The sequence below is a fragment of the Suricata suricatta genome, chromosome 11 (assembly GCF_006229205.1).
Source record: "Suricata suricatta isolate VVHF042 chromosome 11, meerkat_22Aug2017_6uvM2_HiC, whole genome shotgun sequence".
Taxonomy (NCBI): Eukaryota; Metazoa; Chordata; class Mammalia; order Carnivora; family Herpestidae; genus Suricata; species Suricata suricatta.
Window position 1 is genome coordinate 99569020 of NC_043710.1, and position 17245 is coordinate 99586264.

At 38.8% G+C, this 17245-nt stretch overlaps 1 protein-coding gene across 3 annotated transcripts in view; it reads left to right on the forward strand.

The window, feature by feature from the left end:
* The window catches only part of CUL5 (cullin 5), a 102914-nt gene that overhangs the window by 49586 nt on the left and 36083 nt on the right, over positions 1–17245 (forward strand). For 2 of the 3 annotated variants that reach the window (XM_029956530.1, XM_029956531.1), the window contains 4 exons: positions 3184–3360; positions 5215–5356; positions 6973–7118; positions 7202–7282. In XM_029956530.1, coding sequence (XP_029812390.1) covers positions 3184–3360; positions 5215–5356; positions 6973–7118; positions 7202–7282 — 546 coding nt within the window. The remainder of the gene's footprint in view (positions 1–3183; positions 3361–5214; positions 5357–6972; positions 7119–7201; positions 7283–17245) is intronic. The other variant, XM_029956532.1, reaches the window with a different exon arrangement.

A 17245-nucleotide genomic window follows, 5' to 3' on the forward strand; every position in this document is an offset into this window, starting at 1 on the left:
TTTTTTAAAAAATCGTTATTAAAAGCTGTGTTAGGAAGCTTATCATCCTGAGAGTCTTACGGTTTTCTTCTGAGAGTCTTATGATTGCCGGTCGGATGTGAGTCTTGAAGCCATGTAGAGCTCATTTTTGTGTGTGGTGCAAGGGCTTAGCACAGTTGTCTTCTTTTGTGTGTGGCTGCCCAGTTCTCTCAGCACCATTTATGGGTACTTTCCTGTCCTTTCCTTATTGTATACTCTTGGCTCCTTTGTTTTTTATTGACCACATATATGTGGGTTTATTTCTGCGCACTCTTCTGTTCTGTTGGTCCGCTCGTGTTTGTGTGCGGATACAAACCCCGCTGTTTTGAGCACGGTAGAGCTTTGTCGTATAGCTTGAAGCCAGGGAGGTGCTGCTTTGTTCTCTTTTCTCAAGATTGCTTTGATTATTCTGGGTCTTTGTGGTTCCTTATAAATTGTAGGATTGTTCTTCTCCTGTAAAAAATACCATTGGACTTTTGATTGGGATTGTATTGATCTGTGTATTGTTTTTGGTAGTAGGAACGTTTCAGTGCTCTCATTCCTCCATTCCATGGGCGCTGCGTATCTTCCCGTTGATTTGTGTCTTCAGTCTTACAGTTTTTGGTGTACAGTTCTTTCACCTCCTTGGCTAAATTTATTCCTGGGTATTTTATTCTTTTTGATGCATTTTAAATGTTACTGTTTTTTTAAAAATTTCTCTTTCTGATAGTTTAAGTATATAGAAATGCAATGGATTTTTGTATATTGATTTTGTACCCTGCATTTCTACTAAATTTATTAGTTTTGACAGTTTTTTTAGTGGAGTCCTCATGATTTTTTTTATATTATGTTATCTACAAATAGTGACAGTTTTACTTCTTTTTGACTTGGATGCCTATTATTTATTTTTCTTGTGTGGGTGGCTAAGACTTCCAGTACATGTTACATCAAAGTGACGACAATTAGCATTCTTGTCCTTTTCCTGATCTTAGAGGATAAGCTCTTAGCTTTTCACCATTAAGTAGGATTTTAGTTATGTGCTTGTCATATATTGCCTTTATTATGCTGAGGTAAATTCCCTCAGTACCCACATTGTTGAAAGTTTTTATCATAAATGAATATTGGATTTTGTCAAGTGCTTTTTATGCATCTATTTGAGATAATCATATGATTTAAAATTTTTTTAAAAAATAATTTTAATTTATTTTTGAGAGACAGAGACAGTGCAAGCAGGGGAGGGTCAGAGAGAGAGAGAGAGAGGGAAACACAGAATATGAAGCAGGCTCCAGGCTCTGAGCTGTCAGCACAGAGCCTGACATAGGGCTGGAACCCACTAACTGTGAGATCATGACCTGAGCCAAAGCTGGGCGCTCAACCGGCTGAGCCACCCAGGTGCCCCAATATGATTTTTTTTAATGTTTGTTTATTGGGGCACCTGGGTGGCTCAGTCAGTTACGTATCCGACTTCAGCTCAGGTCATGATCTCATGGTTCGTGTGCTCAAGCCCTGTTGAGGCTCTGTGCTGACAGCCCAGACTCTGGAGCCTGCTTTGGGCTCTGTGTCTCCCTTTCTCTCTGCCCCTTCCTCCTCCCTCCCTCTCTCTCTCTTAAATAAAGTTTTTTTTAATGTTAATTTATTTTGAGAGAGAAAGAAGGGAAGAGAATGCATGTACGTGCATGTGTGCGGGGAAGGGCAGAGAGAGGGAGAGAGCCTGGAGCGCAGAGCCCAATGCAGGGTTCAATCCCACTGACTCAACTGTGCCAAAATCAAAAGTTGGAAACTTAGCCAACCTAGCCACCTAGGCATTCAAGTTATATGATTTTTTATACTTCATTTTGTTAATGTGGTGTTTCACATTGATTGATTTGTGAGTGTTGAACTAACCAACCTTACATCCGTGGAATAAATCCCACTTGATCATGGTGTATGGTCCTTTTAATGTATTATTGAATTTGGTTTTGTAATATTTTGTTTCATAGTTTTGCATCCATGTTCTTATGGGATATTGGCCTATAATTTTCTTCTTTTGTGCCATCTTATCAGTTTTTGGTATCAGGATAATACTGTCCTCATTAAATGAGTTTGGAAGTGTTTATTCCTCTTCTGTTTTTGGGAGTTTTTGAGAAGGATTGGTATTCTCTTTTAATGTTTTGTAGAATTCACCATTGTTGCCATTTGGTCCCAGACTTCAGTTTTTCAGGAGATTTTTCATTACTGATTCTGTCTCCTTGCTAGTAATTGGTCTCTTCAAATTTTCTATTCCTTTAGTCTTCATAGATATGTTTTATGGAGTTTACCCATTTCTTTTTTGTTGTCAGATATGTTGGCATGTAATTGTTCATAGTGTCTCTTGAGATCCTTTGTAATTTTTTTTAAGTAGGATGCACTCCCAGTGTGGGGCTTGAACTCACTACCCTGAGATCAAGAGTCACATGCTCTACTGACTGAGCCAGCCAGGAGCCCCACTCCTTGTACTTCTGTGCTATCAGTTATAATGTCTCCTGTTTCGTTTCTGATGTTGTTTATTTGAGCCCTTTCTTTTTTTCTTGGTGAGTGTGCGCAGGTTTTTTATGAATTTTTGGGGGGACATAGGTATTTATAGCAGCATTATTCATCATAGCCAATAGACAGAAACAACCCAGATGTCCAGCAGTGCTCCAACAGAATGTAGTGTATCTATAAAATGGGATAGAACTCATCCATAAAAGGAATAAAGTAATGATCCGTAGGACTTGGGTGAGCCTCAAAACTGTTATATGAAAGAAGCCAGTCATAAATGTCTACATATTATACATTTCCATTCATGTGAAAGTCTGGAACAGGCAAATATATAGACACTGAAAGCAAATGAGTGGTTGCTTAGGGCCAGGAAAGGAATGGATAGGGATGGTAGTGGGGAGGATAAAAAGGTGATAGCTTGGGTTTTTAATGAAGTAGTCGACATATAACATTTTATTAGTTTCATGTGTACATCATGATTTTATGTATATATCAAAATGATGGCCACAGTAAGTCTTTGTGAACGTGTTTTTATTTTTCTTGGATATATACATGTTTTTATTTTTCTTGGGTATAGTATAGTTTATACAATAAATAAAATATATTTACAGCATGGCTACGTTCTGTTATTCTTTCAAGTATCTACCTGTATTTATTTCAAATTCATACAATTCTTTTTTTTTTCAGCGAGTACTGAGCCATCAAGATGATACAGCTTTGCTAAAGGCATACATTGTTGAATGGCGAAAATTCTTTACACAGTGTGATATTTTACCGAAGCCTTTTTGTCAACTGGAGATTACTTTAATGGGTAAACAGGGCAGCAATAAAAAATCAACTGTAGAAGACAGTATTGTTCGCAAAGTAAGTTTATTTTTGCATTTTTTCCCCTTACTAGTCTTCAGGAAAAAAGGGTGGTTTTACAATTTTAGAAAGTAATATAGACTTTAAATGCATTTTCCTACTTCATGTATAAGTTCCTTTTAAGGTCTTGCTGGGTTTTACTGAATGATATGGTCTTTCTTCCCCCCTCATTCAGCTGCACTTCTGTTTCATTATCCCACGTGGTGTTAAGTTGTGAACCTGTGTCTTCAGACATCACTGATTTTTCCTAGTTTTATCTTTAGTATTCTATTTCCTTTTTTTTGTCCTTTTACCTTTCTGTCAATTACCTTAATTTTTTCCTCTTTCAAAAATCTCTCATTAGGTTACCTTCTTGTATCTTTGTGTTTCATTGTGACTCAGCTGCTGTTATCTTTACGTTTTTCTTTTTACTTGATTCTAGCTATTGTGAACTCTATAATTATACTGTTTATTTTCATATTTTGCATAGTTTCTAATTAAAAGCTCTGTGTCTAGAACTCCTCGTGGTTTAATGGAAAGAACTCAGCTCTTAAAGTGGAGTCCCAGGTTTTCTTTTCAACGCTTCAGTCAATAATGACCTAAGCTCTCTGTCTTTGTTTCTCATATGTATTCTTGCTTCTGAGAAACAAATACATTTGAAAAGAAAAGAAAAATACAAAATGCCTGTTGGACTTTAAACAGCTTGCTACTTGCTGGATGCAAACTCGGCCATTCAAACAGTTGCCTACGCATCCCTGCCCCTTCCAAGCTCTACGATTTGTGCTGATGTTGACAGAGATGCTGTAAATTTAGACACCGTGGTAGAACTAACTGCAATGTGAGAAATAACCCCCCTCCCCCTAAAGAGAAAAATACTTCTAGATGCTTTTTAATTTTCAGTTCCATAATTGTGTCCTCTCTTGTTTTTCCATTATTCTTTTAATTTTTGCCATTCCCTGCTGATTACAGGAATCAGCATCACTTAATGATTAAGAGCATAGATTCTGAGACCATGGTTGTTGGATTCAAATCCCAGTGTGGCCATTAATGAGCTGTATAAATGTGGGGGTTAACTTTCCTCTCAGTGCCCCTGAGGCTAAAAAGGAGATAATAACACCTATATATCGATTTTGAGGATTAAATGAGTTACATGTGGAAAGTACTTACAGCAGGTGCTAGGTACTTGCTGAGTGTCGCATAACTGTTATTCATGTCATTATTTTTTTTTGGTCAGGCCCTGCCCCCGCCCCACCCCACGCCCCTATTCATGTCATTATTGATGCTACTGTTGTTATTAATATGTTTTCTCTATCTGACTGAGTTGCTTGGAATGATAATACATAGGGATATGTGTATAATATTTCCATCATTTAAATGGAACATCTTTCAGGTGGATTTGTGTGTTTTTTTAAGGTCCAGTATCAAGCAGGTTTTCATTTGGTGCTTTTTGCATTTATTGCGTGTTTATACACACCTGCATGTGAGCATTCCAGACACTTACCAGTATTTCTGAAATGTCACCTTGTAACTATAGGGGAGGCAGTCTTTTCCAGCTATTACTGTATTTAATTTTTACAAAAACCACTTGAGATTTGTATTCTTATCTTTACTATTTTACAGATGGGAAAGCCAGTGAATAAGTAATAGAGCTGGCATTCAAATCCAGTTTTGTTAGATTTTGAAACGTGTTCTTTAACATTTACCATGTGTGTTTTACTAAATTTAAATATACTAGTTCCCTGAAGTATTCAAGTGTTTTAAAATTTAAAATAGTCAAGTATTTTAGTGTTTATAGCTTAAATTTTTTGTGTGTCTGGACGGTTCTTAGTATATTAATAATGGAAATGATTTGATACTTTCTTCTTTTCATCCTAGCTCATGCTTGATACATGGAATGAGTCAATCTTTTCAAATATAAAAAACAGACTCCAGGATAGTGCGATGAAGCTGGTACACGCGGAACGATTAGGAGAAGCCTTTGATTCTCAGCTGGTCATTGGAGTAAGAGAATCCTACGGTATGTTCTGGTCTTCTGTGGTCATATTTTTTTATGGAAATTCTGACGGCAGGTACAGAATAGCACTACCAGAGTTACGTGTAGTGGCACATCGTCCGTCACGTCTGTATTTAGTGCCGGATGCCATTAAGAGGACACAGAGGGCATGAAATCTCCTCAGGGGAATCCGGAAAATCCCTGTTTGTGTTATTTGTTTTCTCCATGTCTCTCATTCCTTGGCAGGCAAACCCTTTTAGTGACCTAAATTGGGGAAGTGTGGATGTGACTCGTTAGCTCATAAAGGTGGTGCCCGGTCCTATACTTAGGTTTTCACGCAGTGCGTGTACTTCATGTGCACATTCCTCTCTGAACTCCCCAGTTTCTGACAGCACTGGTCCTGTTTATTTTCGGAATCAGATACAGTGTTTTCTCTGAGAATACTCCCCTCCTCCCTCTGTCTTCTAGCTGGTCCCTAATTCCCAGGCTAGCGTGGGTCCCTCTCACATTGCTCATTGGACCCGTGTCTCCCTGTCATCCTGCTCTAGGTCAGTTAACTGTGTTGTTGACCCTGTGTCAGTGATTTACTGAATGTGGGATGTGGGCACAACGTACTCCTCAGTAAGAACGTTTCATATTCACGAGCCTGCAGTTGTCTTTGATTGGCTTTCTCTGTTGTCCCCATATTGAGTAGTCTTCAGGCTTTCATTCGCCGTGTCCTTGAAGTTTATTCCTCTTGTTTCAACTACCACCAGTTGATACCGTGTAAACTCTGCTTCCAGACTTTTGAAACAGTCGTCTTACAGTGATTTTTTGCTATCACTTTAACCCATATACTGTCAACAAGATTAATTTTTAAATAGTATTTTATTGGTATTTTTCTTAACCATTTAGTGGTTACACCATGCTGAATTCTGGTCACTTAACCTGAAATTTGAGGCTTTCCACAATCTCTCCTTTTTTCTTTTTATTTTTGAGAGAGAGGTGGAGGGGCAGAGAGAGGGAGAGAGAGAATTCCAAGGAGTCTTTACACTATCAGTGCAGAGCCCAACGTGGGGCTCAAACTGACGAACCCAGAGTTCGTGACCTTAACCAAAATCTAGAGTTGGATGCTCAACCGACTGAGCCATCCATGTGCCCCTCCACAGCCTCTCCTAACTTCCCATTGTACCCTGTATTCTGTGAACCCCATGGTCCAGACAGCCTACTCATTATGCCTTGACTTGACCTTGTGATTTTTGTACTTTAGATTATATGCTTATTTTACTAGCTTCTGTGTTAATTCTAGTTTTCCCTTAAGACTCATCTCAGATCTCATCTCATCTGTGAATGGTTTCTTGACCATCTAGTTAGAAGTCACCCCTTCCTTTCCCGTGCAGAAATACAGCAGCCTGTGTTACGTGTACGGGGTGTCGCCTTAGCGTGTGTGCTGCCGAAGGGAGCGCAGTTACCTGAGTGCTTTGTGCCGTCCCCGCTACCAGTCTCCTGGGGGAAGGATTTTGTGTTCTGTTCATGTTCTCTTGAGCGTTGTCAGAGTCCCTTGCACATAATGACCCCTCACTATTTGTTATTTCATTTATTGTGCTCAAAGTACTGATTTGAAACATAATTAGAGTAAAATTTTATTTTCTGTTTTTCAGTTAACCTTTGTTCTAATCCCGAGGATAAGCTTCAAATTTATAGGGATAATTTTGAGAAGGCATACTTGGATTCAACAGAGAGATTTTATAGAACACAGGCACCCTCGTATTTACAACAAAATGGTGTACAGAATTATATGAAATATGTAAGTCAGAACTTAGTATATGTGATAATTTCAGCTGTTCTCTTGATATTCTTAAAAATGATTGCTATTTTGCTTCTGGGCAGGCAGATGCTAAATTAAAAGAAGAAGAAAAACGAGCCCTACGCTATTTAGAAACAAGGCGGGAATGTAACTCTGTTGAAGCAGTAAGTAATTTTGTGATTATGTGTTCTTGGAGATGTTTTGAAGTACAGTAGCCCAGGGATGGCAAATCCATGATGCAAGTCTTATGCCTCCTGCTTCCTCTCCTCTCTGACCGGCGTTGCTAACTGCGTACAGTCCCCTCTCCTGGTCCCCCACCTTCAGAGGGCACCTTCTTCAGAACTCACTGTTCTTTTGAGCTGATGTGCAAGATGAAATCTATTTGCCACCCCTGCTCTGGACTTTACTGCATTTTTAAAAGTGTCCTTGTATTGTTCTATGCTTGTCTAAAGTTAACCACGTTTGTGTCGCAAGTAAAATAAGCTCCCTAGAGATACAGTTGATTCTTAGGATTCACGGTGATTATGTTCTGTGAAGTGGCCGTCAGCACTGAAATGGTGACCATGGAGGGTATTTATTCTTGTTCTGAGAGGATGTTTTCAAACTTTATCTTGTCATTAGATAAAATACTGCTTGATTAGAGATCATCCGTTTTTATATTGTTACTTTGGGAGAACTGTAAGTCCCCCCCCGCCCCCCAAAAACACCCACAGGTGATCAGCGATCATAGCCATGCTATACTATCTGTCCTCGCTGTTTTCCTGTACGTGGAGAATGACCTGCTTGTGCTGTCCTAAGGAAGTAAGAATCAGGCTTGCGTAGTCTTGGCAATTGCTCACATACAGCAGTAGTGTTTGTTTCCTGTAGTTCTTTTCTGTTTTTGGAGCCAAGGAACTAGATTTAGATTTGCATTCCAGGAGGCAACATTTTTGTTTGCCTGTAACCAGACATTTTCAGCTGTGGATGGATTTATTCATTTATTTGCTTGTGACTTTTCTTTGGCTCTTCCTTCTTGAGTGATAGTCATGTTTATTCTTTGTTCAGAAATCAGGCTGAGTTAGGTCTTTTTTCCCCTTTAGTTTTTATGTTTGTCTTTTCATAATATACAGTATATTTCCTCTTTTAGTAGTTAAAATAAGTTTCATATTGGCCAGAAAAGAGGGTAATTTCATGGTTGTTTCATAGGAATTCTGTATAGAACTTGAAAGCCAGGCGTGGGCTTCATTCAGAATGCAGGGAAAGCCAGTGAATGTTTCTTAGCAAGGTGCCTTGTTCAGAGCTGTCCTCAGGGAGAGGACATGACGGGATGAAAGGTTCATTGGAATGGGGAAGAAAGAAGAGAGAGCAGGTGGTTTTTGGGGTCATTCATGCTAGGGTTGAGGAGCACCGGATAGGATTATAGCAGTGGGGGCAGAGCCCAGAAGAGTGGAGAGAAAGGCCTCGGGAGGCGGAACATGGTGTCTGTGAGTGGGGCTAGATATTAAAGGGAAGGAGTCTGAGTGTTTCTAGGGCTTTGGCCTCGGGGAAGAGTTAAGTCTTGGTGGCGAAGAAGAAATACGAGTGAACTGAGGAGTTTGAGTTGATCAGAGTGTCCCCCGAGCATCTGGTTGGGGATGCTGCAGTTTTGTAAGATAGAATTGTTATTTTTCTACTGTGGTTTATACAACTTAATTTGTATCAGATCCATATGAGACTTAAGGAAATTCAGCTAGAGAGGTCTAAGAATAAGAGATAGCAAGAAGAGGAGAATGGGGAAGGCAGAGATATTTCAGTACACATGACTATTTGTATAGAACAAGTAAGCCTCCATTTCTACTTTAGAACACATACACACACAGAAAAAGTTAAAATGGAAGATGTGAATTTGCTCTTCCACAATAAACAAAGTGAGGATCTCATCAAGCTGAATGATTCTAGAGTTTCAAGATAAGTTTTTTTGTTACTATTTTCAACAGAGAGTCTAAGTACAATAAAGCATGCTTCCAGAGAAATTGTACTTTATTGGGGATGTTGGAGGTCTTTTTGTGTTTTTTTTTATTTATTTATGTCCATTTTCTGCTTGTTTTTAAAAATTAAAATATACTTGACTCAAATATAATGTATATACAGAAAAGTGCACAGAAATCTCAAGTATGAATTACCACAAAGTGAACATAGCTGTAAAATCACCATAACAAGAATTACCAGCAATTCAGAAATCTTCAGTCCTGCTCCCTCCGAAGTACTATTGCCATCTTTTTCTTCAAAGGTCATCACTCTGTTAACACAGGTTAATATTCATCAAGGACCACTGTGTTATTTGTACAGCAAAATTTGGTGCAGAGGACATAGTGTGTACCAAAACTGTAGGATTAATCATAATATGGAGAATTCCAGGCTTAATGCAGATGTATTACTATTTATATACCTCACTGAGCTGAGGCCCTGATACTCTGTCTATAATATTTATTATATATTTGATAATTTATAGTTTCTGTTTTCAGAGAGAAATGGTGTGTTAAATTGAAGTATGTTGTGATGGAAGGAGCAGTAAACAAAACCTCTCCAAGTCCTGATACAAATAAAGTATGAACAGTATTATTTGGTTTTTTGTTTGTTTGTTTTGTTTTTTAAGTAGGCTTCATGCCCAGATAGAGCCCAACACGGGGCTTGAACTCACACCCCTGAGAACAAGACCTAAGAGATCAAGAGTCAGACCTTTAACCAGCTGAGCCACCCAGGCACCCCATGAACAGTATTATTTGAATAGTTAATAAGAAACAAGTCACTTTCCATACTGCAAATAACTCAGAACAGACGTACTGCCCTAAATTCTCTGAGAAGAATTTCTAGAGGCCAGAACATACAATGCTATGTGCTTATCTATTAGAATATTCTTATTAATGGAGGACAATTATAATATAGGGAGAATATTTTTTACTGTTATAGTAACTTAATGTGGGGTACACAGTAATGCACACCAGAATTTAAGATTAAAGTATATATGTTTTTGGCTTTTCTTTTCCCCCTCTGTAAATTAGTGAATTATTATGGCTAATCAATTACCTTCTTTGTCTTTAGTTAGTATGAATCATCCTCAATTTTTTTTTTTTTTTTTTGAGAGACAGTGAGAGCAGGGGAGGGTCAGAGAGAGAGGGAGATACAGAATCCGAAGCAGGCTCCAGGCTCTGAGCTAGCTGTCGGCACAGAGCCCGACACGGGGCTGGAACCCACAAACCGTGAGACCATGACCTGAGCCGAAGCCAGACACTTAACCGACTGAGCCACCTAGGTGCCCACATCCTCAATTTTTTAAACGTGGTTAGTTTTCAACATATGCAGGAAATCATGTTTTTGGACTATTATATTTTCTTTTCTTTTTTTCTTTTGTATTTTTATTTATATATTTATTTTTATTAGTTTATTACCAAGTTGGTTTCCATGTAACACCCAGTGCTCTTCCCTACAAGTGCCCCTCTCCATGACTATTACCCCTCTTTCCCCCCCTCCCTCTTCAGCCCTTAGTTTGTATCTGTCCTTCTCTGCCTGACTTATTTCGCTTAGCATGACTCCCTCTAGGTCCATCCATTTCGCTACAAATGGTCATATTTCATTCTTTCTCGTTGTCATGTAGTACCCCATTGTATGTATGTACCACATCTTCTTGATCCATTCATCAGTTGATGGACATTTAGGCTCTTTCCATGATTTGGCTATTGTTGACAGTGCTGCTATGAACATTGGGGTACACGTGCCCCTATGCATCAGCACTTCTGTATCTCCTGGGAAATCCCTAGCAGTGCTATTGCTGGGTCATAAGGGAGTTCTACTGTTAATTTTTTGAGGAACCGACACATTGTTTTCCAGAGCGGCTGCACCAGTTTACATTCTCACCAACAGTGCAAGGGTGCCGGTTTCCCACATCCTTGCCAGTATCTATAGTCTCTTGATTTTTTCATTTTAGCTACTCTGACCGGTGTGAGGTGGTATCTCAGTGTGGTTTTGATTTATATTTCCCTGATGATGAGTGACGCTGAGCATCGTTTCATGTGTCTGTTGGCCATCTGGATGTCCTCGCTGGAGAAGTGTCTATTCATGGCTTCTGCCCATTTCTTCACTGGATTATTCATTTTTCGGGTGTGGAGTTTGGTGAGTTCTTTGTAGATTTTGGATACTAGCCCTTTATCTGATATGCCATGTGCCACTATCTTTTCCCATTCTGTCGGTTGCCTGTTAGTTTTTTTTATTGTTTCCTTTGCGGTACAGAAGCTTTTTATCTTGATGAGGTCCCAATAGTTCATTTTTGTTCTTGATTCCCTTGCCTTTGGGGATGTGTCGAGTAGGAAATTGCTGTGGTGGAGGTCAAGGATGCTATTTCCTGCTTTCTCCTCAAGGGTTTTGATGGTTTCTCACATTCAGGTCCTTCAGCCATTTTGAGTTGATTTTTGTGTATGGGGTAAGAAAGTTGGACCTTTATATTTTCTGTAATAGGGGAGTCTCACCCAGGTTGTACCCAGTTATGAGGCCAGGACTAATAAAGGTCAAATGTACATTTCAAGTAATGTTAACATAGTACTAAGCAGCTTACTGGATTCGTGTACTGTTTACAAGAGTTTTATTTTGTTATCCTGGGTATTCCAAGCAGCTGATGCCATTATTTGCAAATGATGATGCTTACTTCTTCCTTTCTGATATTAATATCTCCTGTTTCCTTCAATAGACTGAATCTGTTAATAATTTTAGAAAATGTTAAATATTAGGGATCCTTATCTTCTTGCAGTCTTTGATGGGACTATGCCCACATTTTCATTAAGCATGGTGTTGGGTTTTGGCATGATGCTTGCATTTTGTTAGGTTAAGAAAGTATTCACTTATTCTTTTTTTATTATGAATATTATCAGAAATCAATATATCGTAGTCCTAAAGTCAGCATCTTTCTTACTTCATGGAGAAACACCAAGGCCACTAAGATCATGAACAAGGCAAGGATGCCCACTATTTCTGCTTCTGTTTAACATTATATTAGAGGTAGGTATTAGCCTTTGCATTTAGACTAGAGAAATCAATTGGAGGAATAAGAATGGGTGAGCAGAAGTAAAACACTTCATGTAGAGATAATATGATAGTGTATTTGGAACACTCCACAATCAATGATAAAACCAACTCAAACAATAAAGCAGTTCAGTAAAGTAGTAGGATATAAAATTAATGTACAAAACTAATAGTCTTCATATGCACAAATAATAAACAGGATATATTAAGGAAAATCTCACTATGGTAATAACAAAGAAAATTAAATACTTGGGAATAAATTTAACAAGAAAGGTGTGAAACCTATAAAAAGAAAACTTTTTAAACCCTCAAAAAAACACAGAAGTAGATTTGGAAACATGGAAAGACATTCTATTTAAAAATTTTTTTTAATATTTTTGATAGAGATCAAATGAGGGAGGCGCAGAGGGGGGAGAGATCCCAGTCACATGGTTTTGAAACAGTATAGGTAAATCTGTATAACAGTGCAGAGCCCGACATGGAGCTCAAACTTTCGAACCATGAGACCATGATCTGAGCTGAAACCAAGAGTGGGACTCTTAACTGACTGAGCCGGCCGGATGCCCCAAGACATCTGTTGTTCCTAAATTCTGTGACTCAGGTTTATAAAGATGTCAGTTCTTCTCTCAGTGAATTCATAAATTCACTGTAATTCCAATGAAAATACAACTATTTAATAAAGTTAGGACAAGTTGATATGAAAGTTTGTGTGGAAAAACAAACATGTAAGAGTAGCCAGGAAAACACTGGAAGAAAAAAACTATGTGGAGAAAGCTTTACCAGACAGTAAAACATCTTCTGTTAAAGAATGTAATGTTGGCACATGAATGGATAGTGGACCAGTGGGATGGAGTAGAAAGGCCAGAGTTTTACGTGACAAAGGTTGGATCTCAAATCATTGGGAGTAAAGATAGACTTTTCAAAAGATGGTGATGGGAAGGGCACCTGGGTGGCTCAGTCCATTAAGCCTCTGACCCCTGGTTTTGGCACAGGTCATGATCCTGTGGTTAGTGAGTTCAAGCCCCACATCAGGCTCTGCACCACCAGTGCAGGATTCTCTCTCTCTCTCACTCACTCACTTTCCGTCTCTTAGATAAATAAACTTTAAAAAGATGGTGATGAGACAACTCGGTAGCCATTTGGAAGAAGCTGATTGTATTATAGCATTCAGTCATATAGGCCCTAGAAGAGTTCCTCCTTGACCTTGGTGTAGGGAAAGGTATTTTAATATGATTCAAAATTTAGAGTCCGTAAAAGAAAGATTGATAAATGTGACTACATTTTAAAAATTATGAAAAGAAACATAAAGTCAAAAGAAAACTGACAGTGGGAAAACGTATTTGTGATATGTATCACAAAGAGACCTTGTACCCCCTGCTATATTAAGAACTTTTAAAAATTGAGGAACAAAAATGACTAAGAACCTGGAAAAAAATACTGGAAAAAGATACAGACAGATTACAGAAAAAAAGACCTAATACTTGCCATTAAACACAGAAAATGCTCGGAGTGCCTGGTTGGCTCAGTTGGTTAAGCGTCTGACTCTGGATCTCAGCTCAGGTCATGATCTCATGGGGTTTGTGAGTTCGAGCCCCACATCGGGCTGTGCGCTTACAGTATGGAGCCTGCTTAGAATTCTCTCTCCCTCTTTCTGCCCCTACCCCACTCATGTGAACTCTCTCTCTCTCAAAATAAATTAACTTTTAAAAAGAAGAATATGGTAGAGGGAAGAGACATACAAATTAAGAACAAATGCTCAAACTCATTCTTACAGGAGATTCCCACCTTATAAACATGGAGGGAAATTGATAATCACTATTGGGCTAATACCACAGTTGTAGTTGCAGAAAAGCTTCCCTAATGGATTATGTAAAATTAATGGCCAACAGTTTAAGGTGAAATGGACTACTTTTAATATTTCCCAAGATATTTAGGGAAAACAGTAACTTTACAGCAGAGAAACCCAGAAGACCCTGTCTTCAGGCAGTTAAGGGTAACATCAGCAGTGATAGGACACAGGGACTTGATCGATCCAGAGAATGCGCTGAGAAAAGGGCCTCCTTCCTGTGGTATTCGCATCACCACTTTAAAAGTGTCAAGATCATAACAGACCAAAAAAGACTAAGGAGCTGCCCCCGCCTGGGGGGATTGGGAGAACTGAGCAACAAGTAAACACACAGTGGGCGTGTAGATAAGATGGGGGAGTAGGGAAGAGCCCTTAGTGGGGACACTGGTGAGTTTGGAGTAAGGTCTGTGGTTAGGTGACATCTGTGCCATTTCCTGGCTGCGATGGTTGTGCTGTACTTGTGTAAGGAACGGCCATTGCGGGTGATGGATGTGTAGGCGCTCTGTGCTGTTTTTGCCGCTTTTCTGTAAAGCTAAAATCAAAATAAAATATGAAAAGGAGAAAAAAAAGCATGTTAAGAAGAATTCCTTTTTAACTTGGGAAGCATCAGTGGAGTTGATCATGTGGCATTTGCCTCCATTGAACTAACTCAGTAAACTGCATTAACAGAGTTCCTAGCATTAAACCATTCTTCCATTTAGGAATGAACACAAAGTCCTATTTTTTAAATGGATAAACATTTGTTCCCCAAAGGGATTTTGGCATATCCTTTGTAGCCAGTAAAGTTAACTCCTAGGATCTTCCTCTCCCAGGTTCTTATGGGTAGAATGTTTAAATGTAAAGTTTATCACATAACAAGAATAATATCTTTAGGACCCTTTTATAGATTTATCTTAATTCAACTTTTACTTGAAATTGCTTGTTTCAGTACAGCAGATTATGACAGACGAATCAGTGGAAAGTTAGGAATGCTTTGAGTTGTTTAGTTATCACAATCGAAAGATGCCTATAAGCAAAAAGTGGAGAACATTTGAATTCTAGAGTAATATTTTTGAACTAGGCTAATTCATTTTGAACTGAAATACCTGGGCCAGAGGTTTTCAATGAAGGTAACAGCTTCTTCTCAGATGTATTCTACAGATTTGTAGAGAGTTGTTTTTGTCGTCACAGTGGTTTTTAGTGGATCGGGTCAGGAATGCTCCATGTCCCCATGCTCAGATGGCCCCACATAAAATCACATCCCCATAGTATCCATCGGAGGCTCCTCTGGCCACTCATGTAAGGGGGAATCTTGTTGATGCTTGAGTCTAAACTGAATTTTGTTTTACTCTACACCAAAATATTTTTGCATGATATTCATAATACACTTTATTTTCCAAGGATGATATTATTGTATAGGTTGGAGAGAGATAATCTTTTTATTGCTGTTTGAGATTTAAATTTTCATACTGTCAGAAACCTTTGTCACCTATAGTGGCACTGCCCGTGGTATTTGAATCACCAGCACACCAGTGTTGGACTGCATTTCTAGTTTTCGCATTCCCAGCGATGCCACAGAGAGGGGGAGGTATCTGACTGCTTTATTATATCTTCTCGTTGGTTGTGGCCACGTAGTCACAGGTTGAAATATATACTGACTTATAAAGAGCTTTCCTTTGATTTTTGCTGTTATGTTATAATTAGAGAGCTCTCTCAATGTTTTTGAAACAATATAGGTAAATTTCTGTTCAAGATTTGCTGTATAAAGGGCTGTTAGGTCTATAAGCTTTGGGAACTAGTGCTTTGGTAATGGGGAGCCATGAAGGTTGAGGACTAGGGGATCAAAGCTGCACTTGGGGAAGATTTCGTTTGCCGTGGTGTGTATGACATTTAAAGAGGCAAGCGACTTGCTTTTAGTTGTTGAGAATGCAGTTAAAGGGTTTCGACTAGATACATGGTAAGTGAATGGAAAGGAAGGAATATTAAGGGGCATTTTGAAGGAATATTTGAACGAATTTTTATTTTATTCATTTATTTTTAAGTAAGCTCTACGCCCACTATGGGTCTTGCACCCATGACCCCAAGATCAAGAGTTGCATGTTCTACCAACTGAGCCAGGCAGCTGCTCCCTAAAAGACATTTTAATGACCTGTAGGGTGACGGAAAGATATTGAACCTGGGTTATTAGAATAATCTTAGAATAGAGTCAGAGGGGAGCTAATTGTGAGAGGCTCTCCAGTTTTTAAAAGATTATATACTTAGAAGAGCTTATGGACTCCTAAGGGGTTTGAAGTTAGAATTTTGGGGAAGGTAGTGTGTATAAATAATAGTCACTCTACTTATGAACACTTGGTGAAAAAGATGAGAAATAATGCATTGTCTTCAGTATCCTGTATGTAATGATGAGTTACAGCTTTTGTTGCCTGGCCCCAAGCTAGTGCTTTTTCCACTGGACTACTTTTCTTCTAGCGTGATGGGCCATGGGGTGTAACGGTAGAAATTCTGTAATCTGAGGATTGTTTGTTGGTGAATATGGCCTGGGTTTATTGAGGGATGGGATCCTATAGCTAGAGATTAAACCCTCTGCGTTTTGTTTTGTTTTTTCATTAAACCATTTGATGTGTGTTTTTTGAGCACTCAGTGATTCAGTAAATATACATTTAGTCTCTATTACTGAAGAGGGGAGGTGAGGGATTACCCCATGAACAAAACAAAGTCCTTGTTCCTACAGAGTTAACATTCAGATAGAGAAAGACGTATAAAGACAAGTAAATGAGTAAATAAAAATGATCAAAAAAAATCAAAATACATTTTTCTTACCCTTAACCTGCTGCCTCTTGTAACCATCAATCTGTTCTCTGTATCTATGAGTTTGGGGAGTTTTTTCTCTCTTCCTTTTTTACGATTCCATGTATGAGGTTAAGCATTAGTTGCTTAAGCATCCAGCTCAGCCTTAGCTCAGGTCATGATCTCGGGGTTGTGAGTTCACGTGTGTGTGTGTGTGTGTGTGTGTGTGTGTGTGTGTGTGTGTCTCCTCCGTTGATGGATAGGTGGGCTATTTCCATATCGTGGTTATTGTAAACGATGCTTTGAACAGGGCTGCATATATCTTCTCGAGTTTGTGTTTTCATTTTCTTTGGATAAATACCCAGAAGTGGAATTGCTGAATCATGTGGTCATTCTAGTCTTAATTTTTTGAGCAACTTCCATCGTGTTTTCCACAGTGGCTGCACAGTTTATTTCCCACCAACAGTGCACACGGGTTCCCTTT